Here is a 24,722-nt window from a genome sequence, read left to right as displayed (position 1 = left end):
ACGCTGCCTTTAAAGCTTGACGGAAGCCTGGAGATCTGCTGCATCAAGGCTCTTACCGGAGGATGTGTAGCAGGCTGAGAATAATCACCCCTTACTGTTTGACATCTCTATTAAAGTGAGAGTTGAATTACCTCTTTGGTCGTGATATGAAAACTCATGTAGGTTTGGTTTGGATTTGACCTGGAACAGACGAAAAGAAAGTTGCTGTTCGCATTTTTTAAGTTTTATGCCTCATGTGATGGAACATTTTGGCTTGGGTTTTATTTTGGGGGTAAATAATGGGTTCAAGCATCACTTTGATGGTTTAGGGTAAAGTTAATTGCATGCTCACATGAGGTGAAGGACATCCGTAATGAAAATTAATCAGTGAGCTCTTATGGAGTGGAATAAATGTAACCTACTCCTAATTTTATTTCACTATAGTTACGATTTTTTCCAAAAACAGTAACAATACTGTTTAAACAAAGAAACATTTTTTACTTACTGTAGCTGCGTTTCCATTACAAATGTGCGCAAATATTGCGCCAATGTCGTAAAAACACAATTACGATGTTTCTATTAAGAAACACAATTAAAATCGCACATGAATGACTTTCTTCACGCAATAAATCATTAAAAACATGCCGCGCCAATATACTCCTGCCACTTCCTGTTGTCTTCTTCTTCGTGGCTTACGCTAGAGGCGACATCCGGTTGTTGATCACGTGACGCGAAAAAGAAGGTAACTTTATTGCAGTTTTGTGAAATAAGCCCTTTTCCATATGGCCAAAGAACACACCTAACACATCCTGGGACCAAAACTATATTTTAAAAAATGAAACTTTCTTTGAAATTGGTGTGTTTTCATTAAGCAATTTTATTTTGAAAATTTCAAATTGCACACTTATATGGTAAATGGAAACGCAGCTGATTGTAATTTACAATCCTAAAATCAACATTGATTAACCTAAAATTCTGGGGTTTGGTACAAACACAGAAAGCAATGTCATCAGAGTTTGGAGTTTCAAAACAATATTGTGCAATATTTGTGCCTTTTCCCCCTGAAAAATAAAATAGCTAATGAAAAATCTCTGAATTAATGACACGTATTTGCATCTTGTTGTCTGCAGAGGAAGCCCTGCAGAGGCAGGAGGAGATCTGGCAGCAGGAAGTGGAGGAGTCTCTGTCCCGCTGCAGGTCTCTCTTTCATCCATCACGACCAAAACACGTCGACTTCCTGCACATCACTGCTCCTGATGATGAATTTTCCCACCTGACGGTGAGTCAAATAAAACTTATCACTTCAAAAAATATATATATTGTTCTTACAATGTTTATTAGGAAGGAGAAAATATTTACATAAGTTGCAGGTTCAAAATGTGGACATCTTGTAGGAAATGCAAAAATTCTTAAATATCTTGAACCAAAATGCCTTCTACATTCACCCTACATTTATTGAGCCAACAAACAAACCTCTTTGTTGCATTAGTCTTTGGATTTGATGAAAAATATTCCTTTACATTACATATTTACACCACAAAATTCTCTTATTTTTTACTGTCTGATTAACTGGGAAAAAAGACAAATACATATGCAGCTCTGGAAAAATTACAAGCCCACTGCACTGAACCTCGTTGAAAACATCCAGGTTTTCCCACCAAATGTTGATTTCTGAACTCTTCCCGAGTTAAAACATTAATATTGTTGTTTCTAAATGAATATGAACTTTTCTCAGTATTTGAGATCTGAAAGCACTGCATCTTTTTTGACCATTTCTCATTTTCTGCAAATAAATATAAAATCTTTGTTTGCAATTTCAGAGACATGTTGTCAGTAGTTCATAGAATAAAAGAACAATGTTCATTTTACTCAAACATAAACCTATGAGGAGTAAAATCAGAGAAACTGATCAATTTAAGTGGTCTCTTAATTTTTTCCAGAGCTGTATATGTATAAAAACATGTTGATATTTTCTGACATGAAGCTCCTGATGCGCTAAAAATGTAGAAACATGAGCCGAATACATTAAGTAGGATTTGTACAGCACTGCTTTATGATGTATTGTCAGAATGAAAAAGAAAATTAAATAATATATGTCTACAGTTCATATCATACGATGCTGTTTGTGTTTGCTCATAACCTCATTTGACCCCCAGAGGAAAAACTGAGCAGATTCCTCAGTGGGCCGCAGGCCTGTTGCCCAATGAGGATGGATTTTATTTACAGACCGAATGAATCCGACTTCTGTTTGTGAACCAATCTCTAAGTTCCACAAAAACAGATTTCGAAACAAGATATTGGATTTAAATTATGAACACCATTTAAACAGCTTTCAAGGTTTCCCCCAGAAAACCTGCTAAGCCCGGTGGTTGGGACGCTCGGCCGTCATTCATCCAGTGGCCTGTTGTGTTTTTGAGTTAAAAAAATGTTTAAAGTTGACGGGAAATGTGAAACTGTCACTTGGTAATTATGTGTTACTGAGAAATTGGAAGATTAATACCTTGACACCAACTATAAAGTCTTAAAAATGCAAACATTTAAAAACATTTTAAATAAATAAGCAATGCTAAGTCTGGTGGCCCACCAGGCTTATAATAGAAACCCTGACTTTCTTTCCTTTTGTATCCAACATTTTGTTTATTTTTCTCATTACCACCAACTTTCAGAAGACAATATTTATATTTTTATTGAAATAAAAAAAGCAAAAATATATTACATTGAAAAAATGGCTAAATAAAATTGGCTTTTCGCAGAAACGTGACAGGTTGTCATTCTTTTATGACTTATATTAGGGCAACTGGTGCAGATTCAAGATCGAAATGATCAGATGAAATCTGATATTCATGTTTTATACACATTTAAAGCTAAAAAAAAAAAAACATTATGCAGGTTAATTTTCTCCAAATCCAAATCTGAAGTTAGTTTTACAGAAGATAGTGTTCATTTAAAATTTTTCAATAAAAATGTGTTCTATTACCTTTATATTGTCTTTTGAATCTGATCATTTGAATACAATTGTGGTAAATTAAACTGATTGTTGCAAAATAAAGAAAAAAGTGGACATCTTATATTAACCTACAGCACTAACTTATCATATAAAGCTGTTATGCTGCAGTACATAACTACTTTTCCTATGCTGGATAAAATGGCGGATCATATTCATGCATTCTTCTTGCATGAATTTACATAAACATCAAAGTTTAGATCCATTAGTATTAGTAATCTAAAGTGCAGCTCATTAAAGCTGCTCCCTTGTAGAGAAACGTAAACATTAAAATCCTCTCTCTCTGTTATCACTCTTCTGTCTCTAACCTGCTGGCAAACAAAGGTGGAGCCTGAAAAGGAAGAATAATTCAAACAAAAGCTAGATAAGAAAACAGAAGTTTACATTTTCATTTTGATGTTTTTATATTAATAAAACAGTTTATTAAAGATTCTTTCAGTTGAGTAGAAAGTGGGAATCCTTTGACTCCTTGTGTAACATTTTAGCACTTTAAAAAAAAATTTTTTTTAAATGTATTTATTTTAATTTTGTGTCATTTGTAACTATTTTCTATATTTTTTAATCAGTACAAGACAAGTGTAATATTTAAGAAATTTACTTATATATTGTGCATTTACATTATGTATCGTGTTACTGTTTAAGATGTTTATTTTTGTTTTGCTTGGCATTTAAAATCACAATAATTATGATTATTTGCAGCTTTATTTGAATTATTTTTCTACTTTTCTTGACTTTTTCGTGTAAAACCTCATTAAATGTTAGTGTTCCTTTAATGCTGAAGTGAAGTGAAAGTTAAATATTCAGTTCAACTCAGAACACAAGATGTAATTAATTAATTGTAAAACGTTTCATCGGGCCATTGCACACCCAGCCAGCAGGAGTTGGCGTTGCATTTACATACCAAATGTTTAACAAGGGATCCCTGGCCGTCTTGTTTGCCCTCCTTCTGCTGTGGGTGTGGCGCTCCTCCATCTGGTCTGCGTGACTCCTTGTAGGATGTCAGGGTGTCGTAAGAGACGGGCTCAGCTGGAGACACCATCTGTCTGAGCTCCGGTCTGCAGGACGGCGTCCAGGAGGTAAACAACCACACCAGGTAGGGAGCAGCACCAAGGAGGAAACCAGCCAGGGATCAGCGGCTGAAACCAGGACTCTGATGGGATTTTAACGGCATGTGGCAGAGCTGAGTCACTCCAGCCAGCAGCGCCATGGAAAAAGAGTTGGGAAATTTTCCATTCCGTCTGTGGATTTCAGCGGCTCATTTGGATCACTGAGAGCTGCTTCCACTTGTCGGAGGAACTTGTGGAAAGGATTCATTGGTTTACTTTCGCCAAACTGGAGGATAAGGCTGAAACAGTAAAGTGAAGTTTCCTTGCTAATAATCCTTTAAAGTTGCATGCTGGAAACAATGAAATAATTTAACAAATGACTAATAATCCTCTCTGAAATCTCAGATTGAATCAAATGGAAAAGCCAAGAACTTTAAGTAGCCCAATGGAGGCAGAAAATGCAGATTTACTGACAAATGATAACAGCAAAATGAAGTTTGAAGACGCTTCTGACCCGTTCAATGATTCTGAATGCTATTTCACAAAATCTTTGCAAAGTGATGTGTCTTTTACAGAAAAAGAAACAAGGAAACAGTACATCCTAGAGGAACAGAAAACTTGGATTGAAAGCACTAAAATTGCTTCCAATACGGAGAGTTGGATGCCAAATAACGATCAGATTAACTTTGCAGTTGAAGACAAAGTTAATAACTGCAAAGAAGTTGATCTGTCACTGGACAAATTTGGAATAAATGAAGCCATTTCCCCAAAATGTCCCCAAAACAATAAGCGTGACGTAAAGGAGACTGAAAATAATGGTGCACATTTTCAGGAAGACTGTTTCCCACTTGTGCATTCTGCAGTGGAAACCAAACATCCTATGATAATTGTAAAACCTTTGATTTTTGCTGTTGAAGAACAGGAACCAGAGTTGGAGGATGCTGAAGGTAAAGAGAAGAGGAAACATTCTGAATATGAAGAACAAGACGCCTTTGCACGTCTCCTTTCCAGCCCAAATGATGTTCCACTTCATATTAATAAACAAACTGTTAATCCTCCGATTGGGTCAACTCTGACTAGAGCTACTTTCTCTCCAGGATGCCCAACAGACAAAAAGGTCGCGCTCCCGGCTCTGTTCAGTGGCCTGCGGGTCTTGAGGAAGGGAATCGGTGGGCCTGAGAACGGCACAACCACTCAAACCAAACAGAGTCCTCCGTTTGCAAAAAATCCAGTTTTCACAGAAAAACAGAGCGACACAAAGACCCAGAACGGATTTCTGGACATCAGGATCCAGTTGGATGGAAATGATGAATGTCCAGAGAGTAAGAGGAGAGAACCTCAAGCAGAAGAAGATACAAAACCAGTCGAGCCGACCAGACCTCTGTCGAGCGCGGAAGCTGCTTTCGATGCTTTCAAGGCCTTTTTCACACCAAAACCTCTGAAGAAAGACTCGACAGAGAGGATCGACCTGGAGGCAGTGAGGAAGAAGTTGAGAAACGATAAAGATGTGCTAAGAACAATTTTTGAGAGAACCTCCAAAACAACACTAGAGAAGAACAATGCATGTGATGAAAAAGTAAGAAAGCATAATTTATGTTTCATGCAGAAACTCTTGGTGAAAGCAAAACGGAATCCTTTTAGAATTATAAATGCATGCTTGAAAACTTTGCATCACTTCTGATTATGGCTACAGGGAGCAGAGACTGTATTTTAAGAGTCAAAATAACTCTGTGGTTAACTTACAGTCAGAGACACCCACAGCAGGAGAAGGAGAGGAAAAAACTCCTGGTCGTCTGCAAGCCGTGTGGCCACCTCTCAAGGAAGAAAAGGTTGGCCTGAAGTATACAGAAGCAGGTACTGATCAGTTTAAATCCACTTTAATCAGACTAATTCGTTTGCCTAGAGCTTGTGTCAAAATCAAGGCCTGTGGGCCAAATCTGGCCCTCCATAGCTTTTTATGTGGCCCCCTAGATTCTAGACTAAACACTAGGTGTGCTTTAATATTATGTTATCAATCAAATCAATGCAGTTTTTATTTGTTAACTGCCAAATTATATCAATCAGTCCCTCCAGTTTCTTGAAAATTATTGTGAAAATTCCCTGCCTTTTTTTTTTTTGCCTTAATACATAATAGGAAGTTAATTGCAGATTTTTCTCAAAAATTGTCAAAAACTTTACTTGTATTAAACAGCTGCCTCATCTTTAATTAATGTCAGATTATAGTCCATGATCTACACAGTTTACCGTCATAAATAAGCTCAAATATCGCAAATATTTCCAAATCAGTACCACAAACACTGATTTTTATTGAAAAAAAAAAAATCACAAAGAGGAAATCCTGGAGGTACTGAAAAGATATTCAATAATATTTCATTTTAAGAATTCATTGATATTTTAACAGTTTATGAACAGGTTTTATCAATACATTCTGGCACAACCGGCCCTTTAAGAACATTCATTTTCGTTTTGGGCCAAAACGAAAATGAGTTTGACACCTGTGGTCTACAAAGTCTGATTCATTTGACAGAAAAAAAAAACAGTCTATAGACTTATATCAAGGAAGAAAACATGTTTTATATATATCAAATTTACTCCGCTTTAATTTAAGCCATATTTATAGAAATCAGGTAAGAAATAAGGGCGCCACGATCCTTTTTGTGACAAATTCCTGCTCACCCCGCATTGGAGCAGTACGGTTTTGTGGACGTGACTCAGTCACTCACAGTAATGGCGCCTACCGGAGCGTCGCTATCGTTAGCGGCTAGCAGGCGATGTCCAAACTAGTAATGTATACCAATGGAGAAACCGCTAAAATCAGACGCCGCTCCGTTTTTGTTTACATTTCATTGAAGAAGGAAATTGCGCTGGACTTCTTCAGAGGTTTTGTGTCGATTCCTTCAGTAGCTCTGGTGCAGCGCCCCCACAGGCGACGGGGGGAACTGGAACAGTGTGAAAACGAACAACAGCAGCTGAAAATGCAACAAATGTTGCAATTTTGGTTCGCAATGAACCGAGTCTACCGGATTATCAAGTGTGAAAACACACTTGCATTATTTTAAAAATATGTTTGCTATTAAATATTATTAGAGTAGGAGGCCCTGCAAAAACTCTTGGATTTTCACTTGTCACTGTTAAAACTTAATTTTATAGGCATAAAAAACTAAACTTTTCCTTCATTAAACAAAATTTCCCCCAGCATATATTTGTGTTATAATGAATCAAAGAAAATCTAAAGTGCTGAAAGAAGTATATTACTCCATTAGTTTTATATTTTTTATAACTTGCGGGAATTTATGAAATGTCTCAGCAATGGTGAAACTGAGCTTCACTGTACACACCCACATCTCTGCAAACAGTCAGAAAGACGACAGTAAATACACTTTGTAATTTACCCTTCAGTACTTCTAGTCATCCATTAGCAGATGAATGTTTGCTTAAACTGTTTGCTCAAGATGCAAGTGAGCGGTCATCTTTTTGTCGTGAGAAATATTTCTTCTTTAATCTTTAGGAATCTGCAGCAATCATCTGGTCACATTATAGAGATGTTTGTTTGATAGAGATTTTTTCCAATTATTTCTTTGACTCCAGTGAAATGTTGAGAGGTCTTGTTTAGTTTTATTTCTGGGAAGCTAAAGCTGTATTTTGTTATTGTATGCTTTCCTTGGTAGAGCACCAGGCTGCTCTCCTGCAGCTGAAGAGAGAATGCAAACAGGATCAGGAGAAGCTACAGGTCAGTATAAAATACATAAAAATATCTACATTTTTAAGTTTTTCTAAAAATTCTCAATTCTTAGTTTCGGACTTGCACACAAATGCAATCTAAAGACTCATTAGAAAATAAACATTTCCAATTTATAAAAGGTCCAAAGTCCGCGACAGTTTTAAGGCTTTTGCAAGATAGAAAAAAAAAAAAAGAAAAAGTACAATTCTGCCAAAAAAGTTCTCAGAAATTTTCTACAAAAATATCCAAGAAAATTTCTGAATTTGAAAAGTCGAAAAACTTCTACTTTCGAAACTCAGAAATGTCCAAGTTTTTTCTAGAATATTTCTGAGATCAATCTATAATTTTCAATTTCTTCGGAAGATTTACTCCTTATTTATTCGACCTACAATAGAATACGTTGTAAAAATATGTTCAAATCAATAAAACCCTTTCTAATAGGACAGATTGGTTTATTATATTATTGCCAGAAGAAATATTAAAAATATAACATAAGATCTGTGAATGTTAAAATAGCATTAATGACTACCCTTAAGCCTTTTTTTACTTTATTATGTTTCTAGCACAGATAATAAATAAAAACTATTTCAAAATAAGGTGAGAACAAAACATCCATGATGATAAATTGTTTTCTTTTTCAGAAATACTTATTGCAGCTCTTTGCAACACAATTCTCCCTTCTGACATCTTTTCTAATTTCTGCCATAATTGCTCTTATTCTCGTCAGGATTGTTTTCTCCAAAAAATTCAAAGATCAATTCTTTAAAATAATTAATTTATTAATTAGGTAGTAGTTTGGGGACTCGGCTCAACAAAGTTTTTCATCCCACAACACAAGTTTTCAGCTTTTGGTCAAAGAAAAAATAAATATTTGATTGCCAAAGTGAGTGACCATGCTACTTTCTTCTTTTACGAACATTATCTTCAGGAGGATTATGAGCGTCAGCTCTGCAAACTGAGGGACGAAAACAGAGACAATGTTGCTCGCCTGGAGTTGATGCTTGAGGAACTACAAGTCTCACAGGTTTGGAGCCAACATCCCGATGGGCTCAAAGATGCTGCCGTTTCCACAGCCGACGGCTTGTTAGACAAATCCTTCCGCAATGTTAGCATCCAGACTGACCGAGAAAACTTCATCATAAGTCCTGAAGATGGTGACATCATCACGACAACCTGCTCGAATCTTCAGCAGTCAATGGGAGCCTCCAAAAATCCAGACATGGTTTCCACAGAAGTTTTGTCTTCTTCTTCTGCGGTTTCAACGTTACCTCAGAGTCATCCTCCTAATTCTCAGAAACAACATAGTTTGTCTCCTCCTCCACCGCCTCCACTACCACCACCAGGTGTCGCTCACCCACCACCTCCTCCACCACCACCAGGTGTCGCTCACCCACCACCTCCTCCACCACCGCCAGGTGTCGCTCACCCACCACCTCCTCCACCACCACCAGGTGTCGCTCACCCACCACCTCCTCCACCAGCAGGGGGAGTCATTGCCGAAAAACCTCCACGGAAGCGGGCAGTGGAACCTTCCCGAGCCATGAAGCCGCTTTACTGGACCAGAATCCAGATCCAAGATGACAAGTAGGTTTGAGCATTTAAAATCAAATTGATTGGAAGTTTATTTTGAATAATGAATATTTATTTATTTTTTGGTCCTTTTTAACTTTTCCATACACAAGTCAAAAAAGAAAGAAAAAGTACAGAAATTGGTAATATTTAATTCTTGTCAATGGCAAGAACACAAAGTGTAGCCCGAAAAAAGTGGAGGTAGAAGCAAAAGCTTCTTATACCTTCACTTTGTTATACAAAAAGTCAAAGCAGCAGAATATTTTCTGTACGTTTTTCTAAAACAAGTCTAGGGAAAACAAAATCAAACCGTAATGTATTTGTTTAAAAAATTATTTTTATACTTTATTACATTTCAAGAGTGAAAAACTGAGCTTTAACTCCTCATAACAAATAATCCACACCTGAATCAGTCGAACTGAAGTACATTTTTTTCTCATATTCGTCCTGATTTTTAGTTGTTTTTAAAAAAAAAAAATCATAACATTTTAATTCATAGTTTGTCTCTTTAATTTTGAACCACTTTTGTCCCAAGTGTCAGGACTGCTGTAGCAGTGATGTCTGCAATCTGAAGAATAAAAACATCATTCATCAATGATGACCTAAGCGCTGCCTTTAGCATCCAGATCGCATCTCATTTATTTAACCACAATCCATTTACATTGTACAATATTAATGTTTTTCATTATTTCTGTTTTATAAACCTTGTTTCCTTTTCTCACAAGTAATAATGCACCTTAGCACATTATCTTTTCACATTAAAATCCTTCACTTAGATGAAGACAACCATGGTATAGTGCAGTGGTTCTCAAATGGGGGTACGCGTACCCCTGGGGGTACGTGGGGGTACTGCAGGGGGTACGTTAAGCTTTTCAAAATATCTTTAAAAAATCAGTAGGCTCCTCATAAGTCTTGGAAAAAATTATTTTGTAAAAAGTTAGATAAAATATAAATGTGTGTTCATGCACTGAATTTTATATTCAGTATTTAGTTTCAATATCCTTTAAAATAAAACGGTTTGACTGGTTTTATACCTTCCTGGTGGTCACCGTCTTCTGTTTTTCTTTTTTGTTTAACCATGCAATGTTTGCAATATGGATGTATTTGTCAGGTTCACTGATATAAGTTGTTTGGCTTTAATAAATCAGACAGTGATTTTACAGCACTGTACCTCTTTTTAATTCCAAAAATGTTTTGCCCGTGTCAGGGGGTACTTGACTAAAAATATATTTTTAAGGGGGTACATCACTGAAAAAGGTTTGAGAACCACTGGTATAGTGTACTAAATAGGATAAATCAACTGTTTTAAAGTTTTACTGCATGTAACTGCATATTAAATGGCGTGAATATCGAAATGTAAACTGATTTTAAGTTAATAATAATCAAAAATAAAATAAGACCAAAAAATATATAGAATTTAACATGGCATTGTCCCAACTTTAACGTCAAAATTCTCACGCTTCATAAACAAAAAATAGTTTCTCTTCCTTTAAAGTCAACCACAGTCTCAGGCTCTGAGCTACTTTATGAGTCACCAAGCAACATTCACTGAATATTATTCAAACAAACGCAAAACAAAACTCATAAAACCCGAAGTTAGTAAGACAACACGGTCTTTCAATCAGCTAGCGTAAGACTTCCCAGGCGTAGGTTAGCTTGGTGCTAATCTAAACCTCAGCTGATCAAACTTACATCTGTTAGCAGAAAGATGCACAGAAACCGAAACACAACGCTACCTGCTGATCAAATAAGAGGTAAACATCTTACAGAGTAGTTTTGGTGTGTTTTCACCGTTTACTGACCTGAAGAATATTAAAACAGGACTCAGAAATGACGACCGAAGCGCTGCCGTTAGCATCCAGATTGTTTCTGAAGCAAACAGGAAGTTCGTCCTAAAGCAAACCGGAAGCAACCAACCGCCCCAAATATAGGTTCCGCTTCGCCACTATTGCTCCCATCTCCACCTCATAAAAGCATTAATGCAGACAGATTAGCATTAGATTATTCATGTTTGGAAAAAATACAATAAACTGTATGTAAAAATATTTAACAAAATATAAAACACAAAATAAAATAAAATATAAAATAAATGTGGTGACATTTTTAGGTGCACCACAAAATTGAATAGAATCAACATCATGTATAAGGATTCACACCAAAAAGTTCTTAAAGTGTTAAAAACAATATATTAAAACAAGATTAATAATAATAATAATAATAATAATATAGTTTTGGCATGTCGCAGTCTTTCTCTAATAAATAACGACATTCAAGAATATTTTCAGGTTGAGTTAAATAATATTCCAACAGGCTAATACATGTGGCATTTTGGAAACTAATTTCTTAAGTTAATATGACTGATTTACTTTTCCATCTTTAGTAACCACTCGCTGTGGAACATGTTAGAGGAACCACACATAAACGGCAATGAGTTTGAGGATCTCTTTGCTAAAACAATGACGATGGAGAAAAGGAAGCCGCTGTCTCAGGCCTATGAGAAGAAAGCAAAAGCCAAAAAGGTATGAAGCATCCTATAAACATAAAACACAACTCAGTTTCCAGAAACTGTTTTACTGAAGATATACTGTTTCTCCACTAGAGGGAGTCAATACCAATACTTTTGGGAACCAATTTCTGAACGTCTCAGTTCTTATCAACAAAAGTTAGTTAAAGTCATTGTGGTTTTAGGTTTTAGTAATTGTAATTTATTAACTGGAATAGTTTTTCCAATGTATGATCTGGACAACAATTTCTTTGTTTCTTTTATACATTTAAAACATTAAATTTCACCAACACATAATTAAAACTAAATTCATGATGCAAAATATGACACTGACAAGTAGAAGGAAACACTGTAACATGATCTGTATTCTTTCAGTACTGTGGTTACGAATGCCTCGTTAATGGTTTCTGATGGCCAGGTTGTCATGGTAACCGTTTGTTTTTAGATCATTAAGCTGCTGGACAGCAAACGCTCTCAAGCTGTGGGCATCCTCATATCCAGCCTCCATTTGGAGATGAAAGATATTCAGCAAGGTCGGTGGATTTTACTCATTGACACACCAATTTTATAAACTGGAATCATTTAGATTTGAAGGTTTGAAAGCCTTTATTTTTGTTAATTATGATGATTTTTCTCTTTTAGGCAAAGAAAACATTACATTTAAAATTAGAATATTACATCAGAACAATAAGAAAAACTATTTTTTATACTGCAACGTTATTTTCAAAAGATACCTTAAATCTGAAGGCATTGAATATGATGTAGATGTGAATTAATACTGGAATTAAATGCTATTTGCATTATATGGAGATTATAGTAAAGATTATTCTTATTGTTAGCAGGAATAGATTAAAAACTATTTTTATCAAACCAATACGTTTATTTTTTATTGGAAATAAGAGAGGCATCGCTGAGAATACATTAAAACGATGCTAAAGAAGTATAAATGCAGATAAAAATGAATACTCTATAAATTTTATTGAAAGCTGGTTTGTCAAAAGTATCCATACCCTTCTCAATAATCAATTGAAAAATCTCATAATTGTTGACGTTTCCATTGATATTTTTGACGATCTATCTTTTAATTTTGCCAAAATGTTTTGGGGGTTTTTCTGATCAGAAATATTAACAGCTTGGGATGGTCCAGACAGATTAAAAAAATAAAATGAAATACAACTTTAAATCTAAACAATCCTGAGGTATGAGTAAATTTGGGCTTCATAGGAGTAGTTTTGAATTTATCCACTGTGTTATTTATTTATTTTTATTTTATGACTTAATTTAGCAAGTATTAACTACTAAATCTTTTCTATGGGAAATAAAAGCAAATATGCAGAAAAGAAAAAAATATGTATGAAAGAAAAAACTGAAAGGAAAAACAATATCAAGGTGAACAATAACTATAAATGGAGAGTAGCAGGATAAAATATGTGACATTTTCCACCAGGCTGTGTCAATAAGCTAACAATAACAAAGACTTTTAAAGGTTAATGTGGATTTTATGAATCGCTTATTGTGCATCTAACATGTATTGTTTAAACCTTTTCTGTAATTTTTCATTCTTTCAGCTGTTCTGACTGTGGATCATTCTGTGGTGGACCTGGATGCCATTGAAGCCCTTTATGAAAATGTTTGTACTACACACAAAGCTTTCTGAATGTTATGCAAATATTCTGAGTTTTGTTTTAAAATGTGATTTTGCTGATAGAGAGGTCAACCGGAGGAGTTGGAGAAGATCAGGAAGCACCGCGAATCGTCTGAGGAAGATGATGTCAAACTGCTGGACAAACCTGAGCAGTCAGTTTTTATATTGACTCGTTTTGTGGTCAGAATCAACTATGCTATAATCCAAGAGCACACATTTTCAGTTTGAAAGCAGGATTTCATGCCATTTGTTCTCAAAACTTTTAATACTTTCGCTTATATGATCATTTTGAAAGAAGGACTTCATGCCTTTCTTCTCAAAACTTATCAAAGCTTGTACTCAAAACGTCGGCTCTCTTTGAAACATTCACTGTGCTCTCTCTCATACCTTTCTCCTCGTCTCTGCTCGCACCTGGAACAGAAAAGTATCGTCGCCTGGCAACCTCTCAGCCAATAGAATGCAAGTGTTCTACTTGGTGCGTTTGTTTCCTTCTAGTGGATGTGCCTGTGTGGCTACTATCGATTGTAGCAACCTGCGCCATCTATCTATCCATCCATCCATCCAGGTCTATAGATTATAGATATATATACGTTTACTGTTAGTTGTTTATAATGTATATATATACTGTTTCAAGCGCAAGTACAAATTGATTCGCAAGCTTTTCAAGAGGAGATTTGACCCGAGCAGAGACGAGTTTTGAGCGCGAGGAGAAAGGTTTGAGAAAGCACAGTGCAGAAGTTTTGAGTAAAAGCATTACAAGTTTTGAGAAGAAAGACATGGAGTCCTGCTTTCAGACTGAAAATGTGCTCTCGGATTATGGCAGAAAAACGTTCCCCATACTATGCTGACATGGAATGGATCAGAAGATCATTTCTGTGAATGTTCTCCAGGTTCCTGTATGAACTGTCTCAGATTCCAGACTTTCCTGGGAGAGCTTGCTGCATGATCTTCCAGTCGACCTTCACCGATGGGATTTCCTCAGTTAAACGCAAGCTGAGCTCCGTCTCATGTGTCTGCAAGGTGGCCATCAGAAAAAAGCCTCAACAAAGAACTCCAATAAACATCAGCTCCCAGTCGAATGAGTGCATCTGGTTTACAGGTTCTGCTGGAGAGCAGCGGTGTCAAGGAAGTGATGGGACTGGTGCTGGCGCTGGGAAACCACATGAACGGAGGCAGCAAGATCAGAGGCCAGGCCGACGGATTTGGTCTGGAAATCCTCCCGAAACTGAAAGATGTCAAAAGCAGGGTGAGCGCTGATGAACATGATGCACATGAACAGGGACTCTTTTTCTGCATGCTTTAACTCAATTCATACGTTTTACAGTGAACATAAAGCAAAAGGGTCTTTATTTGTAAACTTCTAATTCTGGTGGTATTAGAAAACCCAAAAACACATTTTTTAGGTCTTTTGAATACCTATTATAATATAGAAATCAACAATTTTTACTTGAGAGCAAAACAAACAATAGTTTGTCTTACAAAACTGTAAATAAATTCAGTTGTTACATATTTATTACATTTTTCAACAAAGGCTTCTGGATTCAATTATATTATATGTGTGCAATAATAAAAAGGATTATTCCTATTTGATATGCAGTCATTTACATGCATTTCTAATTGTGTTTACAGAGTAACAAACATAATTGCAATATATCTATATAAACACTGAATATTTCATATTAAATCACAAACAATAAGGTAGACTGACAATAGTCGGATACAAAAAAGATATTTAGACAACTTTTCAGATTACACTCAGATACTTAAAATATCTTTAAATTAGGTACATCATACAATAAAGAACAAATGTTTTATATTATATTTTTGATGTGGCTAAGAAGTCAACATTTTCTCTCAGGATAACCGGATCAGCCTGGTGGACTACGTAGTATCGTACTACCTGCACAACGTGGACAAGGTATTGGAAATTAAACTTTTATTAGTTATCTGTGCTTTAAATTAAGGATTTGTTTGTGTGTTTTTCTGTGGAAAATGGTCAAAAATGGTAAAACTAAATAAGTTTCAAGTTTTTTAAAATGACGATTGACAGAGACCAGGTGGAGACTTAAAAGTGACGATTTACTAAGCTAAATGCTGTTTACTGTTAACTGAGCAGGAACGTTAAAGCTAATGTTTTGTTTGTGTTCCCTCAGAACGCTGGAACAGAAAAGTCCATGTTTCCTCTCCCTGAGCCTCAGGACGTCTTCATGGCAGCTCAGGTCAAATTTGACGACCTTTACCGAGATCTGAGGCAGCTTGAACAAGACTTGACAAGTATGTGGCATAATAACATGTAAAATGTAAAAATATGACTTTAATCATCATATCTGAGGTTAAAATATGACTGGCCAACAAACGCATCACAGCAGATGTTCCTACACTGTAAAACATTTGAACCGCATTTCGTTGTGTCTACTATCTGCTACTCTTCAAGTCAAATAAATTGATCAACTTTTAGATTGTGAACCTAAATATGTGAGTTTGTGAAAGATAAACTAACAGTAGTAAGTTGTGTTATCTTTTTATTAATTGTTCAATAAACTGGAGGTTTTAGGTTAGCACTTAAAAAAAAACTGAAAGAAAAAAAAGACAGGAATGGGATCTATTTCCCAGAATGCTTAGCGGCGTGTTTTTGTATCCTGATATGGAAGTGTGTTACATTGACCTGACTCTTGTGTTTTATTTTAAATAAATGTTTATTTCAATGCAAAGTTTGAGGATAATTTTCTGTTCACACTAAATGTTTTTGAGCTGAATTTAATAAAATTCATTATAAGAAATTTTGTTCTTGCAATTTGAAACAAGAATTTAAATTATTCTAAAGTAAAATAAATAGTTATTTTAACTTGGTATTGTGAGTGAAAATAGAAGAATGTGGCTCCTTAACCAGGTGAGGACAGTTTTTTTTTCTTGCATATTGTGAAATAATTATTTGGTCTAAATTGCAGCATCAAGTTAAAACTCACAATTCAAGATTAATGAACTTAAATAACAATGTTTATACAACTTGTCTCTTGTTGTTAAATCAACTTCATGAACTTTAATTTCTGAGTTAAAACCAAAACAATTTTCTTGTTGACTTAAATTGCATTTTCAATGCAGCGGGTGGACTTTCATTTTCAACTTAAACCACCCTCAAATGTTTACAGTGTGCCGACCAAACCTCTGTTCAGTCTGGTTTCCCACTGAGGATCTGTTTTTACTCTGGACTGAAAGTCTGCAAAGTTTTATGACAGAACAAAAGATTTCCTCTCCTCTTTCTTATCCCCCATGACGCCATCCTGCATGCCAGTCAGCCACTCTGAAGACAATGCTCGCAGTGCACGATTATGATTGACTGCTTTGTTGTGTCCCTGTGAGTTTCTGCGTTTCTGATATACTTGCCTGGCGCCTTCCAGATCCAGCTCCTAATCCCTCTGCCCATCAGATCTCCCATTGTTGTGCCTTTTGTGCGCCCATGTCGCCAGTGCAAGGAGACTGTTGCCTTCTGCTTATGTAATCTCCAGACCTTCAGTATCTGCAGCATCTCTGCAGAGAAGCATGCATCCTTAACCTGCTCCGTTGTTTCACCTGGGCGCCCGTGTGGCCCTGAGATGTGCACAGCAGATAGCTTTCTCTTCCTCTCAACACAGCTTTGTCTCAACCCAAACTACCGAAGGATCTAGATCTGCAGTCGCAGCTTCCTTTTGTTCAGTCTGTTTGAACTGCCCTCATGCCTGGTTACCAGATCCACTTTTGTCTTTCTTCACTCTCCCTGTGCATGTTTGGAAATGGACGCTTTTATTGTGCTTTGGTTTCTCTTAAATCATTCATCTTGAACCTATTTTCTGACGAAACACCCTTACATCAATACATATACCGGCTAGATAAACTGTGTTTGAATTTCAGGCTTTGAAAACCAAAAAAAAATTGGATAATGTTTTAGAAACTACAAACTGTTTCCACTTCTAATGTAAAATATTTCCTGTATAATTAAACTAAACTCAAGGCCCGGGGGCCAAATCTGGCCCACCATAGCTTTAAATTTGGCCCATATACACCAGAACCATAAAGATAACAGTTGTGCGATTAAATATTATTTTTTCAATCAAATAAAAGCAGGTTTTTTATCTATTTGTTGCCAAATTACAGCAATCAAATCCCTCCTCTTTTTGTGGAAATTAATCCAAAATCAATCACTTTTTGACACTAATGTATAATTATAAATTTTATGCAAAAATGTTCAAAAACATTGGGTTTAAATGACTAACTCCCTCTTGTAGGTGACAGTATGTCTTACTTCTACTAAACTGCTTCCTTAGCCTTACTTAATGTCAAGTTATATTCCGTGACCAATGTCAAAAGTTGGAAGTTACCGTCTTGCATAAGGGCGAGTATCGCTGAATTAACTGCAAATATTTTGACATTAGCACCAACAAATCTGCAATTTTAATTGCAAAAAAATTACTAAATCCTGGACGACTGAACAATGTGGAAAAATGTTCAATATTATTTAATTTTAAGAAGTATTTATCAAACTTAAACACACCAGAAACCAGAAACCGACCAGAACCAGCACAGTAACAACTTAATACTCATTATTGTCCGTCATGGTTGTTGTTTTTCTTCCCGCTTGCACGTATCAGGACGCAGAACAGTGACGTGTGTCGAGTATCAATGACGTTCAGGACCTGGCCGTAAGGATTCAGGTCACATTTGAAAAGATCGGATACGCATCAGATATCCAAGTGCCCTTGGACGCATTCGGAAAAAATCCGACCGGTGTTGTTCAAACTGTCATGAAAAGATCAGATACGGGTCGCATTACGGCAAAAATGACACAAAAAATTTAAATTGGGTCACTTCGGGCTGCAGTGTGAATGCAGCCTAGAATTTGGGGTTAAGTGCGTTGCCTAGCAACCCACAACTTCCTCTGCTACTTTTCCCACCGAGCCACAGTTTGTGTAAATGCAGTCTCACATCAGACAACGCCCTTATCTTCCTCATCCGTCTGTGTTTATGTGAAGTTTATGTGACCTCTTCAGTCTGACAGAAGAAAACGTTTTAGTCAGAACCAAAATTCTGACAAAAAGAAACGCGGAGATAGGCCGCCTTAACAGTTTACACAAATCCTAAATGAAAACACTATTCTCTTCTGTAACCTTATCTGGGAGATGCGGATCAAGCGTCAGGGCCGGGGAGCCCGGCTCCATTATGGCTGGCTCCGGAGACTGGCTCCGCTGATCCACTGATTGGACCCAGACGGCTCAGAAACAGGGACAGAGTAATCAGAGCTCTATAGTAACTAGTTACATTTACGTTTTTGAAAAAAATGACTTTTTAGAAGTATTTTTACTATGCTTTACTTTTTACTTTTACTTCTGTAATTTTATAATAAAGTATTTCTACTCTTACTTGGATTTTCTTCCCACTGAATGAACATTTTAACCAAAATTCACCAGACACAGACCTGCAGTTTTTGTTAAAGTTTTTTAAGTTTTTTATTGAAAGTAATTGATTTGAAAACATTTTCTTTTGCCTGATTTTGTTATTTTTGTTACTTATATGAATTATTGTCATTTTGGTCCTTAAAATACCAAAATGTCAACTTAACTTTATATTTTGATATAATTTTTAAATGTTAAATTACTGATAATTTAAATGATCAGTTACTCAGTGCTTGAGTAGACTTTTGACCAAATACTTTTTTACTCTTGAGTCATTCCTTGGACAGCTACTTCTTACTTTTTTTATGAACCATCACTACTCTTCCTTGAGTAAAATGTCTGGATTTCAAAAACTTCCTCATTTAAAATCAACAATATTAGCATTCAAAAGCTGATTTTGGCAAATCATAGTAAAATACATAGTTTTACTTTATAAGACAATCATTACTTTTGTCTTGCTGTCAATACATTAAATTAGACTTAATATTTTCTGTTTTAGGTTATTTTGGATTACAAAAATTATTCCTACTTGCATAATAGACCAAAAATGAAAGACAATAGCGAATAAGTCATAAGTTTACATAAATTACTTTACTATTTGTTAGTATTGCTTTCTAAATAATGATTTTGTGTTAAATGTTTTGAATATTGTTCAGCCCAGAGGATTTTGCGATAGCCACTCAAAAACATCAACTTTATTATTCTTAAGCTACAAATATGTTTAAATTTAATGTCAGTCATTGTCAGTTGTGTAGTCAGGCTTCCTGTTGCTTTTGGAATAATTTTATGGCTTCACTGCAATGTTCAAATGGTTTAATGCAGCTGTTTCATCTATGATTTTTAATTTTGGTTTACTTTTATACAAGCTTCTGCATTCTTATGTCCAGTCTGGTGGACTCTGTGTCTTCCTTTTAGAAAATGGCGACAAGCGAAGCAAAACACGGCATCTTTACTCACGTTGTATTCCAACCACAGCCTGAAACTTCTGTGTTGCACTCCCAATAAGGGTGACGGGTATTTTGGCAAATGGTGGTGACCAACGTCCATCTTGAGGGCGTGCCGTGGTGGCGTAGCGGTTAGCGCGACCCGTATTTGGAGGCCTTGAGTCCTCGACGCGGCCGTCGACATTTGCCGCATGCCTTCCCCCCTGTCCTTCCCCGTTTCCTGTCAGCCTACTGTCATATAAGGGACACTAGAGCCCACAAAAAGACCCCCTGGAGGGGTAAAAAAAAACAAAAAACAAAACAAAAAAACCGTTCATCTTGAGGACTTCCGCTTAGCTCCGCTAGCTGTCCGGTGCTAACGCTGTTAGCATCCTCAGCGGCGGTGGAAGGACAGCTGCTGCACAGTTGATGTCCTTCATCCAGATTAATGTTTATTTGTTGGTCGGAGTCTGCTTCCAAAACAGTTATACTTATGTGATTCCATTTGTGGAACTTTTGGTTTAAAAAAAACGATCCATATTCGCATAACGTATTCCGGAAGTGATAATGCGCAAACACAAAGTTCAAATCCTGTTGCATCACGTGATTAGTTGTTGTTTTTTTTAACGCAATATATAACAATGATTTTTTTTTTCTTTGAAAATTTTATGCATTTTGAGAAAAATGCCACAACAGCTAAATCATAAGAAAAATTTAATTAATTGAAAAAACAAAAAACTAAATCAAATATTTCCAGGGGTTTGCCGTAGCGCCCCCTATCGCTCACCTGGAGCCGCCATTGTTTCTCTGCCTCATTGTTTTTTTTTATACTCTAAGAAATTTATATTGTTCTGGTATATTAAGTTGTACTTTCTGTTTTTATTTTTACCTTAGGATGCGAGAAAAATGTTCATAGAGTCTGTTCAGAGTCTTCTGAAGAACACCTGCAGCCCTTTAAGGACAAGATGGAAGTTTTTGTTTTAACTGGTGAGAATATACAATAAAATAAAATTATGTTTTTATATGTGCATGTTAAAAAAGGTAGTTAAGGAATAAATGCTTCAGAAAAAAGAAACCGAATAAGAAAATGTAAATTTAAATATGTTTTGTCGAAGATAATCCGTTCACGTCTTTCTTATCTGTTCGTGTTTTCTCTCATTAGTTCTAGTCCTGAGCTTTTAAAATATTTTTTCTACTTATACTTTTGTTTTTTTTCTCTTTGTAGATCTTTATGTTCCTATCTCAAGTGTCTATGTAGAAAACAAGCACACATTTTGTATAAATTGGGTTGTTTGTGTCACATTTCTTACAGGAAACAATCATTTTCATAGCTATGATTTACAAATGTTGCATCTGTTCATTTTATTTACTTCAAAATTAAGCCATTAAGGTTTTATTTCAATCAATTTTAACTGCAGTATTTAATTCAACTTTCTTTTTTTGCAGTCTTTTCTTGTCAGAATCAATCCAATCAATGTTTTGGCTTTGACTCGATCAAACATTTTTCTGAGGTCTGCAGCAGAACATTTAGTAAGAGACGGCCGCAGATAATAACTAGAATGACTTATTTTATCATAACAGCGCCGCAGTCTGAACAATGGCCTCACTGTTTGAGGAATGACTGCGTAATTAAAGTTTTTCAGAGGCTAAATGGTCGTCTGGCTCTATTAGACAGACTTTTCATCAGTCCCTGTTCTCCTGCATGTATGTATGTAGGCTTGCAGCAGGATGCAGCCTGAAGAGGAGGTTTGAATTAAATGTTTCTTTCTGTTTTTCTTTGCAGCTCAAAAGGAGCATGCAGAAGCTTCCTATCAGCTGATGACTGTGCAAAAAACGTGAGAAAATTAAACTATCCAATGCAGTTCTTATTAAAATAGTGTTTATGCAGACATTTTAAAAAAAGAATTACATTTTCTATTTGAATTTCAGTATGGAAATACACAATTTTTGTTTTCAACTTATTTGTTAACATTATATTTTATTTAAGTTTAAATTTATTTCTGGTTTTCTATATCTGTATTTTTTATGTAATTCTTTATATTTAGATTTTATTTTTCTAATTTGGTAAACTTTTCTTATTTAGCAACAATTTTAAAAAATCCTCTGAGATTTACATGCAACTCAATGAAATATAGTTTATTATAACTTAATCGCAATATTTTAGGTGAACAAATTTATTAAAGAAACTTTTCTTTAATAAACTTAAAGAATAATTTATTCAAAATTGATTCAGAATTCTGAATTGATTCTGAATTTGTCAGAATCAATTGATGACAAATTCATTTATTATTGCAGTAATTTTATGCTCAATATATAGTTATTTAACTATAAAGTTTTGCAGCTGAGTGAATGAAATGTTTTGTGTTTTTTTTACAGGATTTTTATGTTGTGAAAATCATCAAATATCTGCACCAAAGAATTACTAACTGATTTAATTTTAAGAATGATAAAAAATAAAAATATCTCCAGTGAAATTTTGTGGGGAAAAAATTTCTATAAATAATTTAAATAAAAGATGTGATTTTTCTACATTTCTCAGTGTGAGATCCTGGCAAATTTATTTTAAAGTCTGTGTCTTGTTGTTCTCTGTTCAGCTTCCAGGATGTTGCTCTGTACTTCGGACTCAAACCCAAACCCGGAGAGAAGGAGGTGACGACGGGTCACCTCTTCATGCTGTGGTTTGAGTTCAGCGCCGACTTCAAGGCCCGATGGAAGAGGGAGAACAAAAACATCTCAAAAGAAAGGTTTGTGTGTCTGAACGTTATTAACTGGATATTATTAAGTTATCCACTAACCTCAGAGGAAACATTGTGAGAGTTTTCCTTCGAAAACTCTCCAAAACTTCAGCGGCATCGCTCTGTTTCCATTTTCTGAATGCTCCGGTTTTAATCCGACAGATTAAAAGAGGCTCAGATGACAGTGAAGAGGATCACTGGAGAGAAGAAAGTAGAAACAAGGAAGACAAACCCCAACAGTCTGGTACGACATCAACTTTATGACATTTATTAATGTCGTCTTTGCTTGTTCTGGCTTCTAATCCACAAGTGTCAAACTTGAGGCCTGTGGGCCAAATCTGGCCCGCGGTACCTTTTTATGTGGCCCTCTAGATTCTAAACTAAACATTAAGTGAGTTTAAATATCATGTTATCAATCAAATAATGCAATTTTTACCTGTTTACTGCCAAATTATATCACAGTCCCTCCAGTTTCTACAGAATTATTGTGTAAATTCACACAAAATCAACAAATTGAACTAAAAACTGGGAGTTTATTGCAGTTTTTTTTTTTTGCTGTGCAAGGCAGTGCACTAGTGGGGGCTGGTGAAATGGTAATGCTTATGCTAATGTTAGCATTAGCCTTTTTCTTAAAGAAAGCTATTACTCATCTTTCTTACTTATTAGCCATGTTTACAATACTGAATGGAGTAAGTCAATGACAGACAACATGCTAGTGATGCCCCACATGCTACTGACAGCATTCACGCTAACACTAGCGTTTTGGCTCATTTTAGCTTATGCATTAATTTTAACATACTGAATGGTGCAAGTCCATGTTAGTCAACATTCTTGTGATTCTCCACATGCTATTTTGTAATTGTTAGCTAAGCTTAGCATTGATGCTAATTTTTAGCATCAGAACTCTGGGTCCAAACCGACGGGCACACTTTGGCAGGCCCCCGTTAAATTTCTCAAAAATTGTCAAAAACTGTCTCACTTGTTCTAAACAGCTGCCTCAGCTTAAATTGATGTCAAATTATAAGATCATATCTATATACACAATATTGGAGGTTTGGTCGATATCCGATATACTAAAATTAATTTGCCAGATAACCAATACCGATATTTTTTTTCCTATACTTACTTACTGCAACAACATGGCTTTCTCTACTGTGGATTAAAATACTGCAGTATCTTTGTAAATTTAGAGCGCTACCAAATGCAAATGCTAAAAAGTTAAAAAGGATCCTGAAGTGTAACATTTTCTACTGGAATTACGTTTATGTCAAATTTATTCATGACATTTGCTCTCTAAGACAATAAGACAAAACTCAGAACAAATTTGGCATTGTGCTGCAGACATCATTGTCTCTTGTTTGCCATATAAAAACGCCTTTTATATCAGCGGCTTATTTTGACTGAATGGCCAATGTCCAATATTAAATTTTACAGCTAATATTGTCCGATACTGATACTATGGCAATAATATCATGCATTCCTTAGCATTTATCGTCATAAATAAGCAGAAACATTTCCAAACACCGCTGGTCTAATCCAATATTTTGCTTCCAACAGAAGGAACGACTGCGCCAGAAAGAAGCTCAAGTTGCTTCTCCTTAAAAATTGTAACTTTTGGCTCCTGATATTTAAATATCCCCAGAAATCTGGAGCGGACTCAAAGAGGACCAGGACAGAAAATCTACATTTTCATCAGCCGACCAAAATATTTGTTCTTTAATGTAATTTAACTATTAAAGATGTGATTAGTTCATATCCAACTATTAGACTTTTTAAAAATTTGTAATTTCTTTCACAAAAATAAACAATTTGCATGGTTTCTCATTGTATTTTTTTCAAAAATAAAACATTTTGACAAAGTCATGGTGTATTTTGTTTATTTAAGTAGCAGAATACAAAAATCGAGTAGCATCAAGGAAAAAAGAAAAGGAGCATAAAAACAGCTCAATAAATTAGAATATCATTTTAAACTACTTTTTAGTAATTAAACTGAAAGTGAAACTTATACACAGCAAATGAAATTTCAAGCATTTAAATCTATTTAGTATTGATGATAACCGTATAGAAGTAATGAATCCAAAAATTAAATATCTTAGAAATCAACAAAATTACATTTTCATACAGAAATGTTACAACCTGCACAATAATGGATAAAACTGCTGACTTGTTCA

General features: G+C 35.5%; 1 protein-coding gene and 1 long non-coding RNA gene across 2 annotated transcripts; one reads left to right on the top strand and one right to left on the bottom strand.

Annotated features, from left to right (window-relative positions):
* Positions 1-836: 836 nt before the first annotated feature.
* Positions 837-4,019, bottom strand: LOC114159058 (uncharacterized). The gene is made up of 2 exons (XR_003598533.1): positions 3,885-4,019; positions 837-1,252 (listed from the first exon to the last, which is right to left on the bottom strand). It is a non-coding gene; the product is annotated as an uncharacterized LOC114159058 (long non-coding RNA).
* fmn1 (formin 1) lies at positions 3,913-24,249 on the top strand. The gene is made up of 17 exons (XM_028041101.1): positions 3,913-5,605; positions 5,775-5,883; positions 7,698-7,759; positions 8,679-9,334; positions 11,700-11,838; positions 12,268-12,355; positions 13,391-13,452; positions 13,531-13,619; positions 14,358-14,487; positions 14,567-14,713; positions 15,326-15,385; positions 15,621-15,741; positions 20,711-20,803; positions 21,600-21,651; positions 22,411-22,560; positions 22,714-22,795; positions 24,109-24,249. Exons 1-17 carry the CDS (start codon positions 4,445-4,447, stop codon positions 24,151-24,153), a joined length of 3,246 nt encoding a protein of 1,081 aa, XP_027896902.1. The 5' UTR covers positions 3,913-4,444; the 3' UTR covers positions 24,154-24,249.
* The last annotated feature ends 473 nt before the right edge of the window (positions 24,250-24,722 follow it).

This window comes from Xiphophorus couchianus, chromosome 15 (genome assembly GCF_001444195.1).
Source record: "Xiphophorus couchianus chromosome 15, X_couchianus-1.0, whole genome shotgun sequence".
Taxonomy (NCBI): Eukaryota; Metazoa; Chordata; class Actinopteri; order Cyprinodontiformes; family Poeciliidae; genus Xiphophorus; species Xiphophorus couchianus.
This window is presented reverse-complemented; position numbering and strand designations above follow the sequence as displayed.

Coding starts and splice junctions, on each gene's coding strand:
- fmn1 (XM_028041101.1), top strand. CDS start 4,445: ATGGAAAAGCCAAGAACTTTAAGTAGCCCAATGGAGGCAGAAAATGCA. Junction 9,335..11,699: donor ATCCAGATCCAAGATGACAA/GTAGGTTTGAGC, acceptor TTCCATCTTTAG/TAACCACTCGCTGTGGAACA. Junction 20,804..21,599: donor GGAAGTTTTTGTTTTAACTG/GTGAGAATATAC, acceptor TTTTCTTTGCAG/CTCAAAAGGAGCATGCAGAA.